Below are 17,022 nucleotides of genomic sequence, written 5' to 3' on the forward strand. Positions count from 1 at the left end.
GCCCGGGACTTGCTAGGCCGGGTTCCAGGGCCTTCCCCCTCCTGCCTCCCCCCCCCCCCCCCCCCCCAACCCCTGGGTAAACACACAGTTGGCTGGCTCCCTGCAGACTGGGCCATCTCTGAGCGTCTTGCCGCGGTGGGGAGTAGGGACCGGGAGGAGACCCTCGGCGTGAACGCCGAGATGGGGGCAGAGAGGAGCTTCTCCGAAGCTAGAGGATCGTTCGTTCAGTTTCAGAGCTCAGGTAATATCTGAGCCCAGCTTCCGGCGAGGTGCTGCACGAGACGAGGGGGGCCGACTAGGTCTGCTCCCCAGGCATCGAGGTAGCCTGGGAAGAAAAGGTCAATCAAGTCACGAAATTCCCTGCAAACAGCATTTCACATAGGGATGCACTATGAAGACACGAAACAGGGCACGGTAGCAAAGGGTGGCTTCGGCCGTGCTCAGGAGTGAGTGCGCAGCCCCAGACCCGGCGCGCGGGACGCAAATGCTTCGACCCTCCGAAAAGAGCAACCGCAAAGAGGCACGTCAACTTTATATTTATTTTATTACAAGTGAAAGGGCCTTTTCCTGTCTCAAATCGTCCGTAGGGGGAAGAGGTGGTAGCTAACCCTTCCTCCGGCTCCCCGAGACCGGTTCAGAGTCTTTCCGAACTCCTTCCCCTGCCCAGGTGCTGGACCCCTGAGGTGAAGTCTGGGGACCCCGCCGCCTCCCTCCGGCGGGGGTGGGGACCCACGCAGAGAGTTCGCCCCCTCAAGCCTGGGGAGACCGCGCACCCCGCTGAGCCCCGAGGGGCGGGGACACAAGGCGGGCTCTGCTCAATAGGGGCGGGGCCAAGTCGCCCTGTCTGTGTGGCCATTGGCGGCGAGCTCCGGACTGGCGGGTGGGCGTCACGGGCCGGGCCCACCCCCTTGGCAATGTCTTCAGCCTGCTGCACTCCTAACTTAAGCATTTATTCCACTGGGATAGAAGCGGTAGGAGCAGCGTTGGCACCGGCGAACCATGGCTGGGATTTTCTATTTCGTTCTCTTTTCGTTTCTCTTTGGGATTTGCGACGCTGTCACCGGTTCCAGGGTGTACCCCGCGAATGAAGGTGAGAGCGCGGGGGCCTTTCTGCGGTCGGGGACCGAGAGCGCACGATCCACCGGTGAACGTTCCCCTGAAGCGCGAGGCTGGCCAGTGTGTGTGTGTGTGGGAGGGGGCGGGGGGATCCCGGCGGGAGCGGTGCGCCCCGACTCGGGAGAAAGGGGCCGAGGCGAAGGGATTTGCGAAGGGGAGGTTTGGGGCGGCCGCGTAGCCTGACCCGGGCGGTGACCCGTGCTTTTGGCGAGGCTGCTCAAGTTTGCATCGAAAGGACAAAGTTTATCAGCATCCACCGGTGAGGCCAGCTCGAGGCGTCCTAGGGGATACCCGGGAGGCAACGCGAAGATTAAAAATGATAATAATTCTGTGGCCCAAGTCCTCGCTACCACCTATCCGCCTCACCCAGCCCCTGTCGAGGGGGGAAACGGAAGCCTGGAGCCCAGTGAGGGCTTGGTGCTCGCGGGTTCTGGTGGAAGGCTTTCGAGCTGTGGTTTTTGCAAAGTTTCCCGAGCGGTGCGCTTTCCGGGACCGTGCTGCTGGGCCTCCGCTGCGCAGCGGTCGTGGCGCGGCTGGCGGGTAACGAGTGACCCGATTTCTAGCACTAGCGTCAGACGCCTTTCTCTTCGCTGGTCTCCGCGCCCCGGAGGGTGCGATCCTTGGTCTAAGGGGTCCCACGCTACTCTGATCACCCCGCAGACTTGGTGAACCCACCGGCAAGTTGAATGTACTCGACTTTTTGCGGGTTTTTTTTTGCCCCAGAACTGTACGCTGGGTTCGTTCGGAAGGAACGCGCGGGACCGACTGGAGTCGTCTCGGTGCTCGGCGTTCTGTGCGTCTGTTTGGACGTGCTGGAAGGGTTGTGTGGGTCTCTGCGTGGGAGAGGTGGGGGTTGATCATTCAGTTTCTGATGATCTCAGTGAGGGCGAGTTGATTGTGTGTGTGTATGTGTGTGCATGCGTGCGTGTGCGTGTGTCTGTGTGTGTACGCGCGCTCGCGCAAATGCGTGTCTGTGGTGCACGGGTACCCGCGTGGACGCGGACGATTTTGTGCCTGTGCGCGAGTGCCCTGATTGCGTGCGCGTGTTCCAGCGAGTGCTTGTACTGGAGCCTGCGATCCTCTAACCTAGTATCCGTCTCGCCTGTTCGTTCACGCGTCCCACCACCACCCCCATCCATCCATCCATCCACCCATCCATCCACCCATCCACCCACCCATCCACTCCTTCTTCGACTATCTCTCCATATCTGTCCGTCTATCCTGTGCAATATATTATTTTCCCTGTTCCGAAGGAGGGAGCCAAAAACCAACTTAGTCTTGGCTGGGCAGCCGGTACCCAGAGTTCGCCAGACGGAGGCTCGGAGACGTTTGCACACCTGCCGGCAGGCACTGCTCGGGAGGAAAGGGGCTCTCACGCCCTCCCTGCCTCTTCCCTCCTTCCGACGTGGCTCTCGGTGCCACCTCCGCCGCTGCCGCGTTTTCGCCCCCACGGTTAATTTTCTCATCCGAATCTCGGATCCCGCGTTCTGCTGGTTACTCTGCTCACTTGTTAGGACGTCCCTCAAGACCTCGCTGCATCAGACGCAGATTTTTATGTTTTACTCGTTCCTTGCCTTTTTTTTTTTTCTTTTTTGGAGGCGACATTTGGGAGCCCTAGACACAAAAGGCGCTGATGGAGCTGTAGGCTGATGTGGAAAGAAGGGGGGGGGGGGAGTCGCCCCCTCTCGAACCCCTCCTCCCCCTTAGAAATTAATTCATTTTGTTGCTTTTTATTCCCATCACGTTTCCTTTTCTCCCTTTTACCCTCCCTTTCTACTCCCTCCCTTTTTTTGTAAATTGGGTCTCATTGTTCCCTTTGTGTCCCTAATCCACCTTACATAAATCCAAATGGATGTAGCGGGCCTTTCTCTAGGGACCCAGAAGAGAGAATGAGGCCTGCGGTGGGGGCGCCACTCCGGGCGGGAGCGACCCAGGGAAGGCTCTCCATTTTAAAATAATTAACAGACCCCAGGAATTCAGGCTTCCCGGGAAAACCGGGAGAAAGAGGCTGATTTTAACTCCTTGGACTTCGTGGTGCAATGAGAGGAGAGATGGGGTAGAATTCAGAGGCCGGGGGCGGGGGGAGGCGAGGTTGAGAGTTGGGGTGCGCAAGAGCAAGAACGAAGGCTTCTTATTCCCACCCCTCCCCCAGCCTGAAGAGCCAGCCTCGCCGATTAAATTAATAACCCACTGGTTCCTTTGAGATGGGCCTTTCGACCCCCAGGCCCGCAGATCTCGGTGGGAAAGAGAACGTGGGAGGGTAGACACTGACCGCGTCCTTTTCAGTGTCCTGGGTGCCTAGGGCTGCTCCAGCTTGGGCGGCAGACAGCAGCTCCGTCGCCGCGCTGCCGGCCCGCCTGAGCTTTGATGCACACTCCTAGGTGTAGCGCAGGCGTACCCACCTCACTCCATACCTAAAATTCAGGCCAGTGATTTCCTCTCGGGTGGAGGAGGAGTCTCCGATTGTCCTCAAAAAGACCTGGGGAAGAGAATAAATAATTCAGTTCATTTGTATTCCAATTCTACACGTCTGTGACCCCCACCCCCTTCGGAAACTTGGATATTTAAAAAAGCAGCGGATACCACATCCAGGGCCGGTTTGTTTGGTGGCGGAGGGGGAAATGGTGAGGGAGGAAGCCTTTTCACGACCCTTTGAGTACCCTCAGATAGAATTCACTTGTGGCTCTGTCACCATGATGATGAGTTATGCGGTCATCCGAAACTTGTAAAAACAAATAACTCCAGTGGACACCAGACAGAGATGAATGCAGATTTTGCTCTGGAGTGCAACTGCCCTACACAGATATATTTATTTTTTTTTTTGAATTGTACTTGAGATTCTCTATTCATCCTTTTTAGAAAATGAATCAAGCAAGTCCTGGGCTGGAATTTTAAATGCTAAGCAAGTTAAATAAATAAGAACTTGCAAATTTAAAGAGGGGAGAAGATCAAGTGAGTAATGATTATTTACATAAGTGAGACCAAGTTTAGGTTTTGATCAGAGTGGGGTACGCGCACCCTCCGCACATATGGAAACGCTCAGGCAAATGGTTTTTGTAGTATTGGCTTTTTGCAATTGGAAATTAATCTATTTGCCTTTGTTTTTTTTTTTTTTTTTTTTTTTTTGCAGTTACCTTATTGGATTCCAGATCCGTTCAGGGAGAACTTGGGTGGATAGCAAGCCCTCTGGAAGGAGGGGTAAGTTCCAAGTGGCTCTCTGCTCCAAAGGGGAAAAAGGGAGTGATTAGCAACTTTCTGAGAGTCCTAATGGCTTGATTCTTGTTGATTGTGGTGAGGGGGTCAGATTTCCACCGCGGCCTATGAAGTGAATTACGCTTTGTTGCAGAAATCCTATACTCCCCCTGGATGGGTCTGTCATGGAAGAACTGGAAACCAAAAGGGCAGAAAGAGTTTTCGAAATTAGGAGATTGGTTGGAGGCACAGGCTTAGATGCCTATTTAAAACTAAAATACCGACAAGAAATGCAATCTGGGGACCAAATTAGAATTTATGCCTGTTTTACTGTGATGGCTATGAAGGACTGACAGGGTGAATGTTAGAGCAACTGTTCTGTTTCCAGATGAGGGAAACAAGTAACTCAGGATACCAGGGAGCAAAGCCTCTCCTTGTACCAGTTGCAGGTTCAGCTCTGTGCACAAGCAGCAGGAGCTCCTCACCACGCTCCCAGGGCGGCCTTGAATCAGCTGCTGCACGCTTGCACGCTGAGAGAGAGCCTCGTGAACTTGTGCCAGGGGTGCAACACAGGCACCAAGCAGCACCACAAGCCTGAGCACTGTTGATGCTAAATGTGAAAAGTTGAAGTATTTGGGCATCTTGGATCTTTGGGGATGCGGAGGCTGCATTATAAGCATGAAAGAGAATGCACTGTTCATTTCTTCTCGAGGTTGCCATCGTTGCCTCCACTGGAAGATTCAGAGAACAGAATTAGGTCACTGGCCACATTCTCTCACCCCGACCTTACCTCTTAATGACAGGCCAGAATGAATCAGCTTTGGAAAGAAATGAGTACAATATGTATCTCTGGCTTTTGCCAAATTGAAACAACTCTGAAGTCCTTTCAAAATGAAGCATATTATCCTACGTTTTACATTCTTGATGGTCTAGGACGGAGCCAACTGATTGAAAACAATAAGGATGAAAGGGAGATTAGGAGTGTTTACCAGGCAAAACTTGTAATGCCAGCCCCCAATATGGTGCTTCAACCTGTCCATTGAATAAGCAATAAAAGATGAAAAGAAAAATAAAGATTCATAGAAAACCGTTGTAGAAGACGAGTTTCAAAAATATGACAGTCAGGAAAAGGGAGAATTTTAGGCTTCCTCTTCCAAAGCCTTTCTTGTAATCCATTCTAAATGAAACGGAGAGATTGCCCTGCCTTCCTGTTTTTCTGCCTGAACTTGACTGCAGTTTAGCTGGGTCTCTGCTGAAAAATTCCAGTCTGGCCTCAAAACCATTTTTTTTAAGGGAGGGAGGATGATTGGCAGGCCTCTGGCAGTGTAGACAGGCGGTATTCACCGCTGATTGCAGGCAATTGGCCTCTTCCTTTGAATGCGAAGAAAGGTACAGCTTTATCTTGTGAGAGTCAGACTCTTGTTAATCCTATACCCTGGAAAGGTCACCGATTCAGGAAGGCTTTCCCATGCTACACGAGGGCTCTGGCTCTGTAGGTTGAATGCATTAGAATTCCCTGCTAAATCGAGGATGGAAGGTGTTGGTACTTGCATTAAAAAATTTTAATGAGCCTTGTTTTTCTTACTGGCTGCTCTCAGGCTTGAAGAGAGAATTGCATCAAGTTATGACTTTGCATCTGACTCGTTCCCCGAAATGTACACGGGCCTGTTTAAAAGCGAGGAGTGACACATTTCTGAGGACGGTCTATGGTCTATCTAGTTTCTGGAAAGCTTTTACTGCAATTTAATATGCTGCAGGCTCCACACACTCCGCCGCCCCCTCCCCACTTCCCCGAACTGCTGAAAAAGCACCTGGTCACTCTTTCGAGACATAAAACTTCCCTCGGCTCTCTTGAAGTCTCTTTAAAGAACACTGTGTGTACTGATTATTGTATACAACCCAGAACTTTTTATGGGCTGATGTAGATAGCTCTTCCTTTCCTCAAATATGTGTAACATTCTAAGTATCATTGTGAGGGGTTTATCTGAGGGGAGAAATAGTCATTCCAAAATATATAACAGCTGCCAAGAAACTATGTGCCAAATTATAAAATTTAATTCATCTCTGTATTTTGTATCTGAAGAGGACTTTTTTCAGGCTCAGATGCAGAGTGACAGATGAATTAGACATCTACCAAGTAGGGATAGACTGGCTTTGAAAAGTTCTTTCCAGCTAAAGGAAAAAGCACATTGGAGTCTTTTAATTATTCTGAAATCTCTAGGTAGAGTTAGAACAGATAACATGTTTGCTGGAAACTTGGGATGAGGGTTTGCCCAATAATGACATTTATCTGTTGTTGTCGTTACTTTTAAAAAGAAAAAGAAACCCTTATTCCGCGATGCTACCAACGAAAAACTAAGCTACAGTCACAGGCAACGCTCAACTCTTTTGTTTTTGCATCAGAGCAACTAAAGAAAACGTGAGAATAATGGGAAGTGATGGCTCCTGATGGCAACATTGTAGCGAAACCCTGATTTCTTGGCAGTGTTCATTTAAAGGAGTATATTGAGTTTCTGACATTGATTGTAAAATATAAAACTAAGGGAGTATTTGTCATTGTTCTGGTGAATTGATCAGCGTGTTTAGACAATCAAGTTCAGGCTGGAAAATTCATGTTCCACCTGAATTATCCCCTGTGAACTTCCTGGAGATATCCCTGGGCTTTCATTTACATTGATAAATGTGTTTTTCCCTATTCTCTTTGTTCTGAGATGAGAAACACGCTGAGTGGTTTTTTTTTTTTTTTTTAAGGTGGGGATCTATTTTTGGATTTACATGAATTTCCCCAAATAATTAAATTACTGGTGATTTATTAGTTAGTGGATAAAAAGAAATTTTAATCACCACAGGGTACTTATCCCTCCCAGTTCCAACTTTCATGATGATAGCAGAGGAGAGGGATACAGAATTTTATGCATTATGGCCCTTCACAGAGTAACATTTCCATCCATTAACGGTTTTCCGATGCACAGATGGGAAACGTGTTAAAAGATGCAGTATGACTGTATGTACTCATTTTATTGAATGGAGCTTTAAGTGGAGCTATTAGAGAACACACATTTTTTAAACTATCCTTTTTTTTTCTTTTAATGATATTCATGTGTTACACATTTAAGCTGAGATATACCAGATCTGCATAAATGCACTACTTGTAGATATTAATTAAGAGCCTTGCAGGAGCCCCAAACCAATCTTGCTTCTTTTAGGATTGTTTTTTAAAGTACAGAGCGAGTGAAATGACTCCTTCAGTCATAGTAAATTCAAACTGTCCCACCATTAGGATCTTTGTTAAGAGGTAGATTACAAAGAAAACTCAACCACCCTTTCTTGAAATGTCTTGAGCTTTCAGTCACAAATATCACTCACTATTTCAGTTTCAGTATCCCCAGAATAGTTAGAAGCAAAGCATGGCTGCATTCTTGTTTGCTTACGTGTATATGTTCTGAAAGTAGGAACAACACACAAACATTTAACTGAGTACACGCTCTTGACGTGTTCCACCGTCACAAATGCCAACGCGTCTGAGAAACCCAACCAGGACGTTTAGTCTTTCCCTTCCCAGGGTTACCTAACCCAGAATCGTGAGATTTTTCTTTCTCCCTTAAAAGAGTAGTAACAGTGCCAAAAAAAAGAAAAAAAAGAAAAAAATCCACTGACTTTTCTTTTTTTTTTAGGTATTAGAGAGCAAAGTTCTGACAGGAGCACCACTAATTAACTGATAATTGTCTTCCTTTGGCAAGCTCTGCTCTTCCTGCTCTTAATTTGCAGGTCTCTGTTCAGTTGTTGAAACAATACACATACGAGTTTTTCATTTATGAGTAAATTTGAACTGTTGCCACTTCAAATTGTAGCTGTTGTAATAGGTGAATTTGAGGTTGTTAGACCACCGCAAGGAACTGCTGAGAACTCATAAGTAATAAATCCACCATTGCCCCTGGATTTAAGGCAAAGGAATGAAACAATTAAAAAAAACCAACTTCTGCAATAAAATACTGTCTCATCTCCTCCAGAACATGCTTTACCAGTGGGGACTGGGGCTCAGTCGTTTTCTTACTGAAAAAAAAAATAGTAACAATCGAAGTCCTATGAGAGTAGAGCAGGATTGACGGATCACTGTGTGGTAAAGTTTTATAACTGATGCATTTCCTTTGGACCTTTGCAGTGGGAGGAAGTGAGTATTATGGATGAAAAGAACACGCCCATCCGAACCTACCAAGTGTGCAACGTGATGGAACCTAGCCAGAACAACTGGCTCCGAACTGATTGGATCACCCGAGAGGGGGCTCAGAGGGTATATATTGAGATCAAGTTCACCCTGAGGGACTGTAACAGTCTTCCAGGCGTCATGGGGACTTGCAAGGAGACATTTAACCTGTACTACTATGAATCCGACAACGACAGGGAGCGTTTCATTCGAGAGAGCCAGTTTGCCAAGATCGACACCATCGCCGCTGACGAGAGCTTCACCCAAGTGGACATTGGCGATCGCATCATGAAGTTGAACACCGAGATCCGAGATGTAGGGCCATTGAGCAAAAAGGGGTTTTATCTGGCTTTCCAGGATGTGGGTGCTTGCATTGCCCTCGTGTCCGTCCGTGTGTTCTACAAGAAGTGTCCGCTCACAGTCCGCAACCTAGCCCAGTTTCCAGACACCATCACGGGGGCTGACACGTCCTCTCTGGTAGAAGTCCGAGGCTCCTGTGTCAACAACTCAGAAGAGAAGGATGTGCCAAAAATGTACTGTGGGGCAGATGGTGAGTGGCTGGTACCCATTGGCAACTGCCTGTGCAATGCTGGGCATGAAGAACGGAATGGAGAATGCCAAGGTAAGACGAGCCATATTGTACTTTTCATTAGGGCTTAGTGCACATAATTAAATCAGAGATGAGACTAAATGGAGTAGAGCCAGTAATTAGCAGCCCCTGTGGGATGTGGTGGGACAGAGGGGTCTAATGAGCAAGTGCTGTAGCTCCAGGTGGCAAGGCTGAGACCGCTCTGATACTGACAACGTAAATGATGCTGTCGTAATCAGCAGAAGGCCAAACACATTTGCTAACAGGCACTTAGATCTGAACTGGCTAGATGCACCCTTGGAAATGGAAATGATCAGGCTGAAGAAACAAGCCTGATTGATCCTTCCTTCCTTAAAGAGGGTGGACAGATTTTCAAACCATAGTACTCCTGCCTATAGATTTTATAAAATGGTAAATATCTCCGGTTGCCTGCGTGTGTACATAAACAACTTACATGTGAAATTAGGGTTGTGTTCCAATTCTCTCGCACTGTGTGAAGAGTGCCCAGCGCACGCATCTCTGTGGACCAGAGTAGACGTGACTCAGTGAGATGGAGTGAGAGTGTTTCGAGTGTGTTTGTTCCACGGAGCACCTGTTGCTAGGGTCCCTAAGTGAAATTAATCTGGGTCATTTATTTCCCCTGGAGGTGATAAAGAACTAGTAAGAGTTTTCTCATTGGGTCTGTGGTCAGAGGGAATATTAAGTTGTGATCCATTTTGATTATTGAGTGTTTGAAGAAATCTAGGTACTTCTATTATGTTAATTTCTATGTAGCATTATTACTAAAGTGATTTTTTTTCTCACCTAAAGTTCACTGTGTGTAATTCCTTCTTCCTATATGTCCCCTTTCTGTCAGCATACGGGGGGTGGGGTGGGGGGGAGTTTATAAAGTTTTTTCTTAAAAAACACTTTGTTTCTGAGTAAGGGGTGAGAGTAATTCATTTGTACATGTATCATTCATGTCATGTGTGGTTTAAGGCTTTAAACAATCAGTATCCAAGGTTTTTATTTTTGCTTGGTATTTGTTTTTAGTGGTTATCAGGAGACTCTACTGCCAGTCTTATTGTGGTTACTATGAAACCGTGAAACGGGTCCCATTTATGGAACAGATCAGATTAATCTTTTCTCAGGGTGATTGTTGAGCCATGGACTGCATTGCCCACGGCCCACCTGATTTGGTGATTACAGAGCCTGAAGTAGCCGCCTGCCAAACAATTTGTCTGGCATTCCAACCATCTTAATGACATGGTGGGATTAACTATGGGGCAATCCACCTGACTGGGAATCAATAATTATAGCCAAAAAATTACATTTTTTGATAATTTGGTGTCACTGATGTATATGTTTGTCCTTTCATAGTTTATGCTTTTCCAAAGTGTCATTCTTGAGTTGCTGTAGTTATTTCTAGGAGTAGCTAACAATGACTGTCTTTTAATTTAATTGGAAATAAAATAGTAAAGGCCGACTCCCTTTTCTGTTGACCTAGAGTAAAAAAAGTGTATTTGTAAACTTGAACATTTAAAAATTGGGGTTTAAAGTTTGCTGTTGACTTAGCAGCTACAAGATCAGCTGTACCAAAGTGAAACCTTGGAGCATACTCTGGTAGTAATATTAGAAAGTATGTGAGTACATTGTTACTGGTCCATAAAGTACAATAATCAGAGAAGGAATAGTGAAATGAACTAGGTGATGATACCATGTCACATTTTAGAGTCAATTATTATGCTTTTTCGATTTTTGATGACAGGACATGCACATCTTCACATGTCAAGATTCATATACATATGAATTCATATATGTTCATATATATGCATATATGAATTCATATATATGAATATATATATGAATATATATATATATATATATAACACTTGTCTTTTCATTTCCTGCTCCAATGTTCACATGTCTGGCATTAGAATCTCTCTGTATCTAATGTCATTGATTTTCAATTGTCACAGAGCCCGGTAACTCATATGTTGCTCCATTGTGAAACTCCTTGACAGTTTTACAACCCAAATGAGAAGAAAAAGAGAAAAAGATGGAGGGGGAAATGAATGTAAAGGCAATTGAACATGTTAGTGATTTGTTTTATGGAAATAATCTCGGGACTCTAGTTAATCATGTGGTTCATGGAATGGGAGCAACTCCATGCTTTGGGTCCAGTTCATTTGTGAGCAAACTGTTCCTAACACAGGGGACAGACAGTCGATGGAAGGGGGAGGTTGGCTGAGCCATTTTTGAAACTCTTTGGTGTTCCCACATCTGCTCCCCAAGGTTTTTTTTCCTACTCATAAAATGATTAACTCTTTTAAGAAGACACTTTTTTTGCACAGAACCTTGCACTTTGTTTATGATACTCCCTGTAAAAACCTCTGAAGAATTTAGGGAGAAAGGAACAACTTGAATGACAAAGGATTCTTAAATTCCAAACCTAGGTGAGACTTCTTAAAGACTATAAAAGTCTAAAGAGTAATAAAAATGGTGGTCCCCATCCTTGACGACATTATTGGGGTTTCAGAGAAACATCCAAGAGGAGCCGAAGGAACACAAGGAAGCCGTGTCTCAATTTGGTCACTTAGTTGTATGACTTTGAACGTGGTCTTAGGCCCTGTGAACCTTGATTTCTTCCATCTATAAAGTGGGTTGACAATAACTGTCCTTACCTTACAGAGGTGCTATGAGGACCTGGAGCTTTCAGATTGGTGAAAGTCACCTTGTACATCATAAAGCATGCAACTGGTGTTAATAATAGCATTTCTTTTAGCACTCTGCTCTTCCCAAGGCCATAGCTGATGACTTCAAAAGGTGCTGAGCTGAAGCAGACAAAAGGTCTTCATCTCCCAGTCACTCTCGGAAGTCAAGGCTAAAGATAGGAAGAATTGCCCTTGTCCTAACAAAGAATAATGTCCATTTCCACACTTCATATTGCCAACGATTTTTGGAGAGTGCCATTTCTTTCCCCTGAAGGAAAGCAAACTTCCCTTTGAGTAAGAGCAAAGTGATTTGGGAGTGGGGGAGGGCAGGAAAGAGGAGGTGTGAAGAGAGCTTAAGAAGGGACATAATGGAGGACTGGCAAGGCTTCAGAACGCTGGCAGCAGGTTCCTCCCCAATTGTCTCTTCAATGGCTATGCTGTGGCAGGACAAATAGAAGAACAGGTGAAAGGTCACCTCCTTCCTCATCCATCTTCCTTGGGGTCTGGGAGGTCAGAGTGAAGATTGATTAAGATCTTAACTGTTTGACAAAGGATCCCTGGGCAAAAAATAGGCAGGGCGGGTGGGGGCCCGGGGCGTGCTGTTGTTTAAATCTAACCCTGGTCATCTGCCGGAGTCCTCAAGGGACCTTGGGGACAGGACTACACTTCCTCTTGGAGTTCTTACTTCCAAGCAGTACATGCTAATGGAGACATGAAGAGCTGCCTCCACAGTGTCCAGAGCGGCAGGGTGATGGCGGGCTCGCCCTCTGAAGCAGCCGCAAGTTCATTGTGCTCTTGAATAACATTTTCTGGAATGATTTGGCCCGGCCTCAGCGGGACAACAAAGAGTGTTAGTCACTCAGCTGCCCTCCCCAGGAGGGTGGAAGGCTGGCCTGCACTGTGGTTTGAACTTGCCGGGTGACTGGGTGCAGAGGATAGGAAACTATTCCAGTTGGTCAGTCTAGTGACCGGTGCTCCTCAGACGGTCAGAAAGAGAAACAAAGTCCGCCTCCGACACCCCTCCTGCAGTGCACCCGTGCATCCCCCTCGGTGAGGAAACCTTCCAGATGTCTTACAGGCGTGTCCTTATTACTGCAGAAATATATGAAGTAATATTTCTTAAGCAGAAAGCAGAGAGGAAAAGACCCCTTATGCATTTGTTTTTTGCTTAATTAAAAAACAAAAAATGAAAGTCACATTCACTCTGTGAAATATTAATAAGCAATATTTTCGGAGAATATACAGAAAAATACAATTAATGAAAAGAAAACATGTTTACGGGGTCACTCTTAAGGGCCTAGTAAGTGATGACAACTGTGACAGAATTTTGTCAGGTATAAATCGAGCCTTGCTACAATACACAATTTTGCTATAAATTGTTTTGGGTCACATATACCTGAGACCTATATTATATATCACGATATGTATATGGTGACTTCCTGTCAGCACAGGTATGTTATTAAGAGCTCTTTTGAGAAATGCTTTGATGGCTGTAAAATAGATTTCAAATATGTGCTCTGGAAAGAGCTATTGGCAAAAAGAAAAAAAAGAGTAGTGATGACTTTGTTTTCCTAAGGACCTGAGGAGAATGAAGTGCTGGAGAGGAAGCATTTAAAACAGAGTTCAGAAAGATGCTGCTTTATGTCCTTTTCACTTTTGAAATGTTCTTCTACCTTTGAATTGTGTCTTTAAGAATCAATGGCTTGAATTCCCACGGCCGCTTTCATCCCAGCTTTGAAGCGTGGCTGCGGTCATTGAAAGACTCAATTCTTTACGTGCGAGAAGAACAGGGTTTAATTGTTGTCCTTTTTCTGTTCCACTTTTTTATTCCTCCTTCTTCGGGGCACCAGGCTTCTTTTTGAGAGTGAGCGAGGCGATGGTCTCAATTTGGGGTTCACCAAAGCATCACATAGGCATTATCTCAGGGGTTTTTGAAGACAGCATTGAAGATTTGATGATTTATTTTAGTCTAACTGAGCCTCCTTGTACCTTTCAAAAGTGAACTAAGACAAAATTATTTTTGTAAGACATGAGGCTTTAAGAAAAAGACGGATTAAATGGCTTTTTAGTTACCACTGTGCAAAACAGAGGTGGTTGTGATATGTTTGACTTTCCCATCATTGAACTTCACTACTTAAGGGTTTTTCTGGATATAATTGATGACTGTAATATTACCATAGAATTACATACTTCACTCTTACTCCAAATTTTTATGCATTGCCACAGCTTGCATTTGGCAAGTAACCCAAATATATCTTTATATATGTATTTAAAAAATAATAAATGGAATCATTCTTGTAATTGTCACCTTATTTTTGATGCTTGATTATCACATCAGAGAATATAACTTTTCTCCATTCTTCACAATTGATGATTAATATTCTACAGTAAAATATACCATACTTTAATGTTTCCTTATTGGTAGATATTTAATTTCTCTTAGTTTTTCCTGGTAACATTTTTAAACAAACACTTTAATTTGTAAATCATGCATGTATACTTCTGTTAAAATTTTGGATGATGAACCTTGTTCTGTTATTTTTCTGGCTTTATCTTGCACAAGTACATTTAGTAAAACTTCCACACCATGAGATAGAAGTGGGCAAGTGAAGATGGGCATAACCAAACGAGTAACCCCGGCGACTATTCCGGAACATAGCGGGGTCTCATGAAATGTTCATCGAGTGAATGAATAAATAAGTGCATGAGGAATTGTGGTCTGTTTCATATTAAACATTTATTTGATGGAGTAATGTTTCAGGGAGTCAACATGATATATCAGAACCGCTGTATGTGACGAATGTATTAATGAAGTCCTTGTTTATAATTCCTGCTTTCGTTGGGTCTTGAGAATTTTCATCATGTTTATGAATCATCTCTGTGACTGAATGCTCAGAAATCTTTGCAGCGCATGACTTAACGTCGAGCTATTTTAGTACAAAATAGCTAAGCCCCGCCTTTGGAGTTTGAGACTTGCGTTTAGTTTCTAGCTGTGCTACTTACCCAGATGTGTGATCATGGACACTAACTTAACCCTCCCTGATCTCGAGTTCACATTAGTAAATTGATGGCAATAGTATGTGATTACATATAATACACACACACACACGCACACACACACACACACACACACACACACAGGCATGTAAGAATGGAGTAAAGAGTTTAACACAGTGCCTGAAATCATTAAACATTCAGTAAGTGGAAGTCATTATTGCTAATTTTACTGTTGTTAGAGAGAAATGTGGTAACAGTATGGGCTATTTGGGCAGTGTCTGTTCAACAAGGAGAGCAGTTCATGGAGATGCAGAATAGAGTTTTTGCTGTTCGTTTTCTTTTTGGTTTTTGGAGGAGCAGTGCTAACACGTGAGCAAGGGGAGGGGATGGTGTGAAATGGATAATCTTGCCTACGTTTGTCCTCTGCTTCCCAAGTGACCACACTAGCACGGCGGTTCTCAAAGTGTGTCCAGCTGGGTTCCCCAAGACCCTTTCGTGGGGTTTACAAAGTGAAAACTTTCTTCATAATACTAAGATTTTATCTGCCGTTTCCTTCTTCTTCTCCCATGAGCGGAGTTTTCCAGAGGCTACCTGATATGTGACACCTCGTCAAGTCAAATGCAGAAGGACATACGAGACTGTAACGGTCCTCTATTAAGCCAGGCATTAAAGAGATTTGCACATTAATAAATAAATAAAACTGCTCTTCTCACTAATTTCTTTTTTTAGCTACTCTGCCTCTTTATTTAATATATATTTTTTAAGATTTTATTTATTTATTTTTAGAGAGGGAAGGAAGGGAGAAAGAGAGAGAGAGAAACACCAATGTGCAGTTGCTGGAGGCCGTGGCCTGCAACCCAGGCATGTGCCCTGATTGGGAATCGAACCTGTGATACTTTGGTTCACAGCTTGCGCTCAGTCCACTGAGCTATGCCAGCCAGGGCCCTTCTCACTAATTTCTTTTATTTGTGTTCTCATGTAATGGGTTTACCATTGGCATTTTAACATGAATTAATAAAGAGTTACAAACTTTTCAGTTTCAATTTCCAGTGATATATGTTGATAGCTTTAACTCACATAAACAAAAGCGCTTTGTCCTCCTCAATATTTTCAAGGCTGTAAAGGGGTTCCGAGGCCCAGAAGTCTGAGAACCGCTGCGACGGTCCATCATCAGCCTGTTAGATGCTCTTGCAGGTGATAGAGCACACTGCAGACTTGATGCAGACGCTTTTAAAAATTAAAACGAAATAAGAAAGCTCTGACAACGGTTTCTGAATCTGGGAGATTTAGGTAGCTTAGAAAAATGGTGTTTTATGTATTCAAACTTTCAGACGTTTCTATAAAATTAGACAGCGATTTACAGCTCTTGGTGTTCTCAAAACTGTTTGTCTGTGTCCAATAACATGGCTCGGTTCTCTCTCTAGTTTGGTTGTGCTTGCGAGAAGGAATGATTAAAGACGGCCCAGCTGTCCCCAAGGCCCTGAGAGACTGTATCTTTTCCACTCAGGGCACAGAGCCTTTCTCGTGCCCCTTACAGCTGGTACCTCAGAGCTGTCCTGCGGGGGAGAGCAGGTGAGGTCACTGGGTCCCATGATAGGCAGGGTAATTAACAGTCCCATGACTAAAGGGACATTTTATGAATATTCAGGTCTGTTTTGGCTTCCCGGGAGACAATCCTGTCAGTACCCCTTACAACTCCCTTCGGAGACACCAAGCGTTTTACTGGGTGAATGGTGGTCCTCAGCTGTCTGCCTAGGGTTGCTTCTCCAGGCAGCAGATTCTTCATTTGCATATTCTGTATTCACCCTCATGCAAAACAGCACACCCATCTCTCCCCCTTTCACAAAGGCAGTGAGAGCTTCCTTTGGAGACTCCAGCCAAAACCTCCTTCTGTTTATGCAGAACCCAATGATTTAGATGCCATGCAAATTAATTCGAGTTTGATTTGAATGCTTCCAGAGACTGGGGTTGGGAGGCATGGAGTGGACTGTTTGCACAGGGCTCTTTGTGCAGCCCCTGCCCCGCCATCACCGCCCTGATGTGGCGGTTGTCATTCCCCAGCCTTTTACCCCCCCCCCCGCCCCCACCCGTGCAAAATAACCCCCGGCTCCCGCTGCTCATTTTATGTTGACCTTTGCAAGGAAACCTAGCAGTTGGTGACTCCCTTGGCTTGTCTGTTTGGTGACAGCTTCAGCTGGAATCTCGCCGTTCTTTCTGGGGTGGGAGGGCGG

General features: G+C 45.3%; 1 protein-coding gene across 2 annotated transcripts in view; it reads left to right on the forward strand.

Moving 5' to 3' along the window:
• The first annotated feature begins 570 nt into the window (after positions 1 to 570).
• The window catches only part of EPHA4 (EPH receptor A4), a 138,038-nt gene continuing 121,586 nt past the window's right edge, over positions 571 to 17,022 (forward strand). Inside the window, exons 1-3 of one of the 2 annotated variants that reach the window (XM_036022798.1) lie at positions 571 to 1,090; positions 4,247 to 4,314; positions 8,471 to 9,134. In XM_036022798.1, the coding sequence (XP_035878691.1) occupies positions 1,000 to 1,090; positions 4,247 to 4,314; positions 8,471 to 9,134 (823 nt within the window). In that variant the 5' untranslated portion in view covers positions 571 to 999. The remainder of the gene's footprint in view (positions 1,091 to 4,246; positions 4,315 to 8,470; positions 9,135 to 17,022) is intronic. The other variant, XM_036022799.1, reaches the window with a different exon arrangement.

Source organism: Phyllostomus discolor, chromosome 4, assembly GCF_004126475.2.
Source record: "Phyllostomus discolor isolate MPI-MPIP mPhyDis1 chromosome 4, mPhyDis1.pri.v3, whole genome shotgun sequence".
In the NCBI taxonomy this organism is placed as follows: domain Eukaryota; kingdom Metazoa; phylum Chordata; class Mammalia; order Chiroptera; family Phyllostomidae; genus Phyllostomus; species Phyllostomus discolor.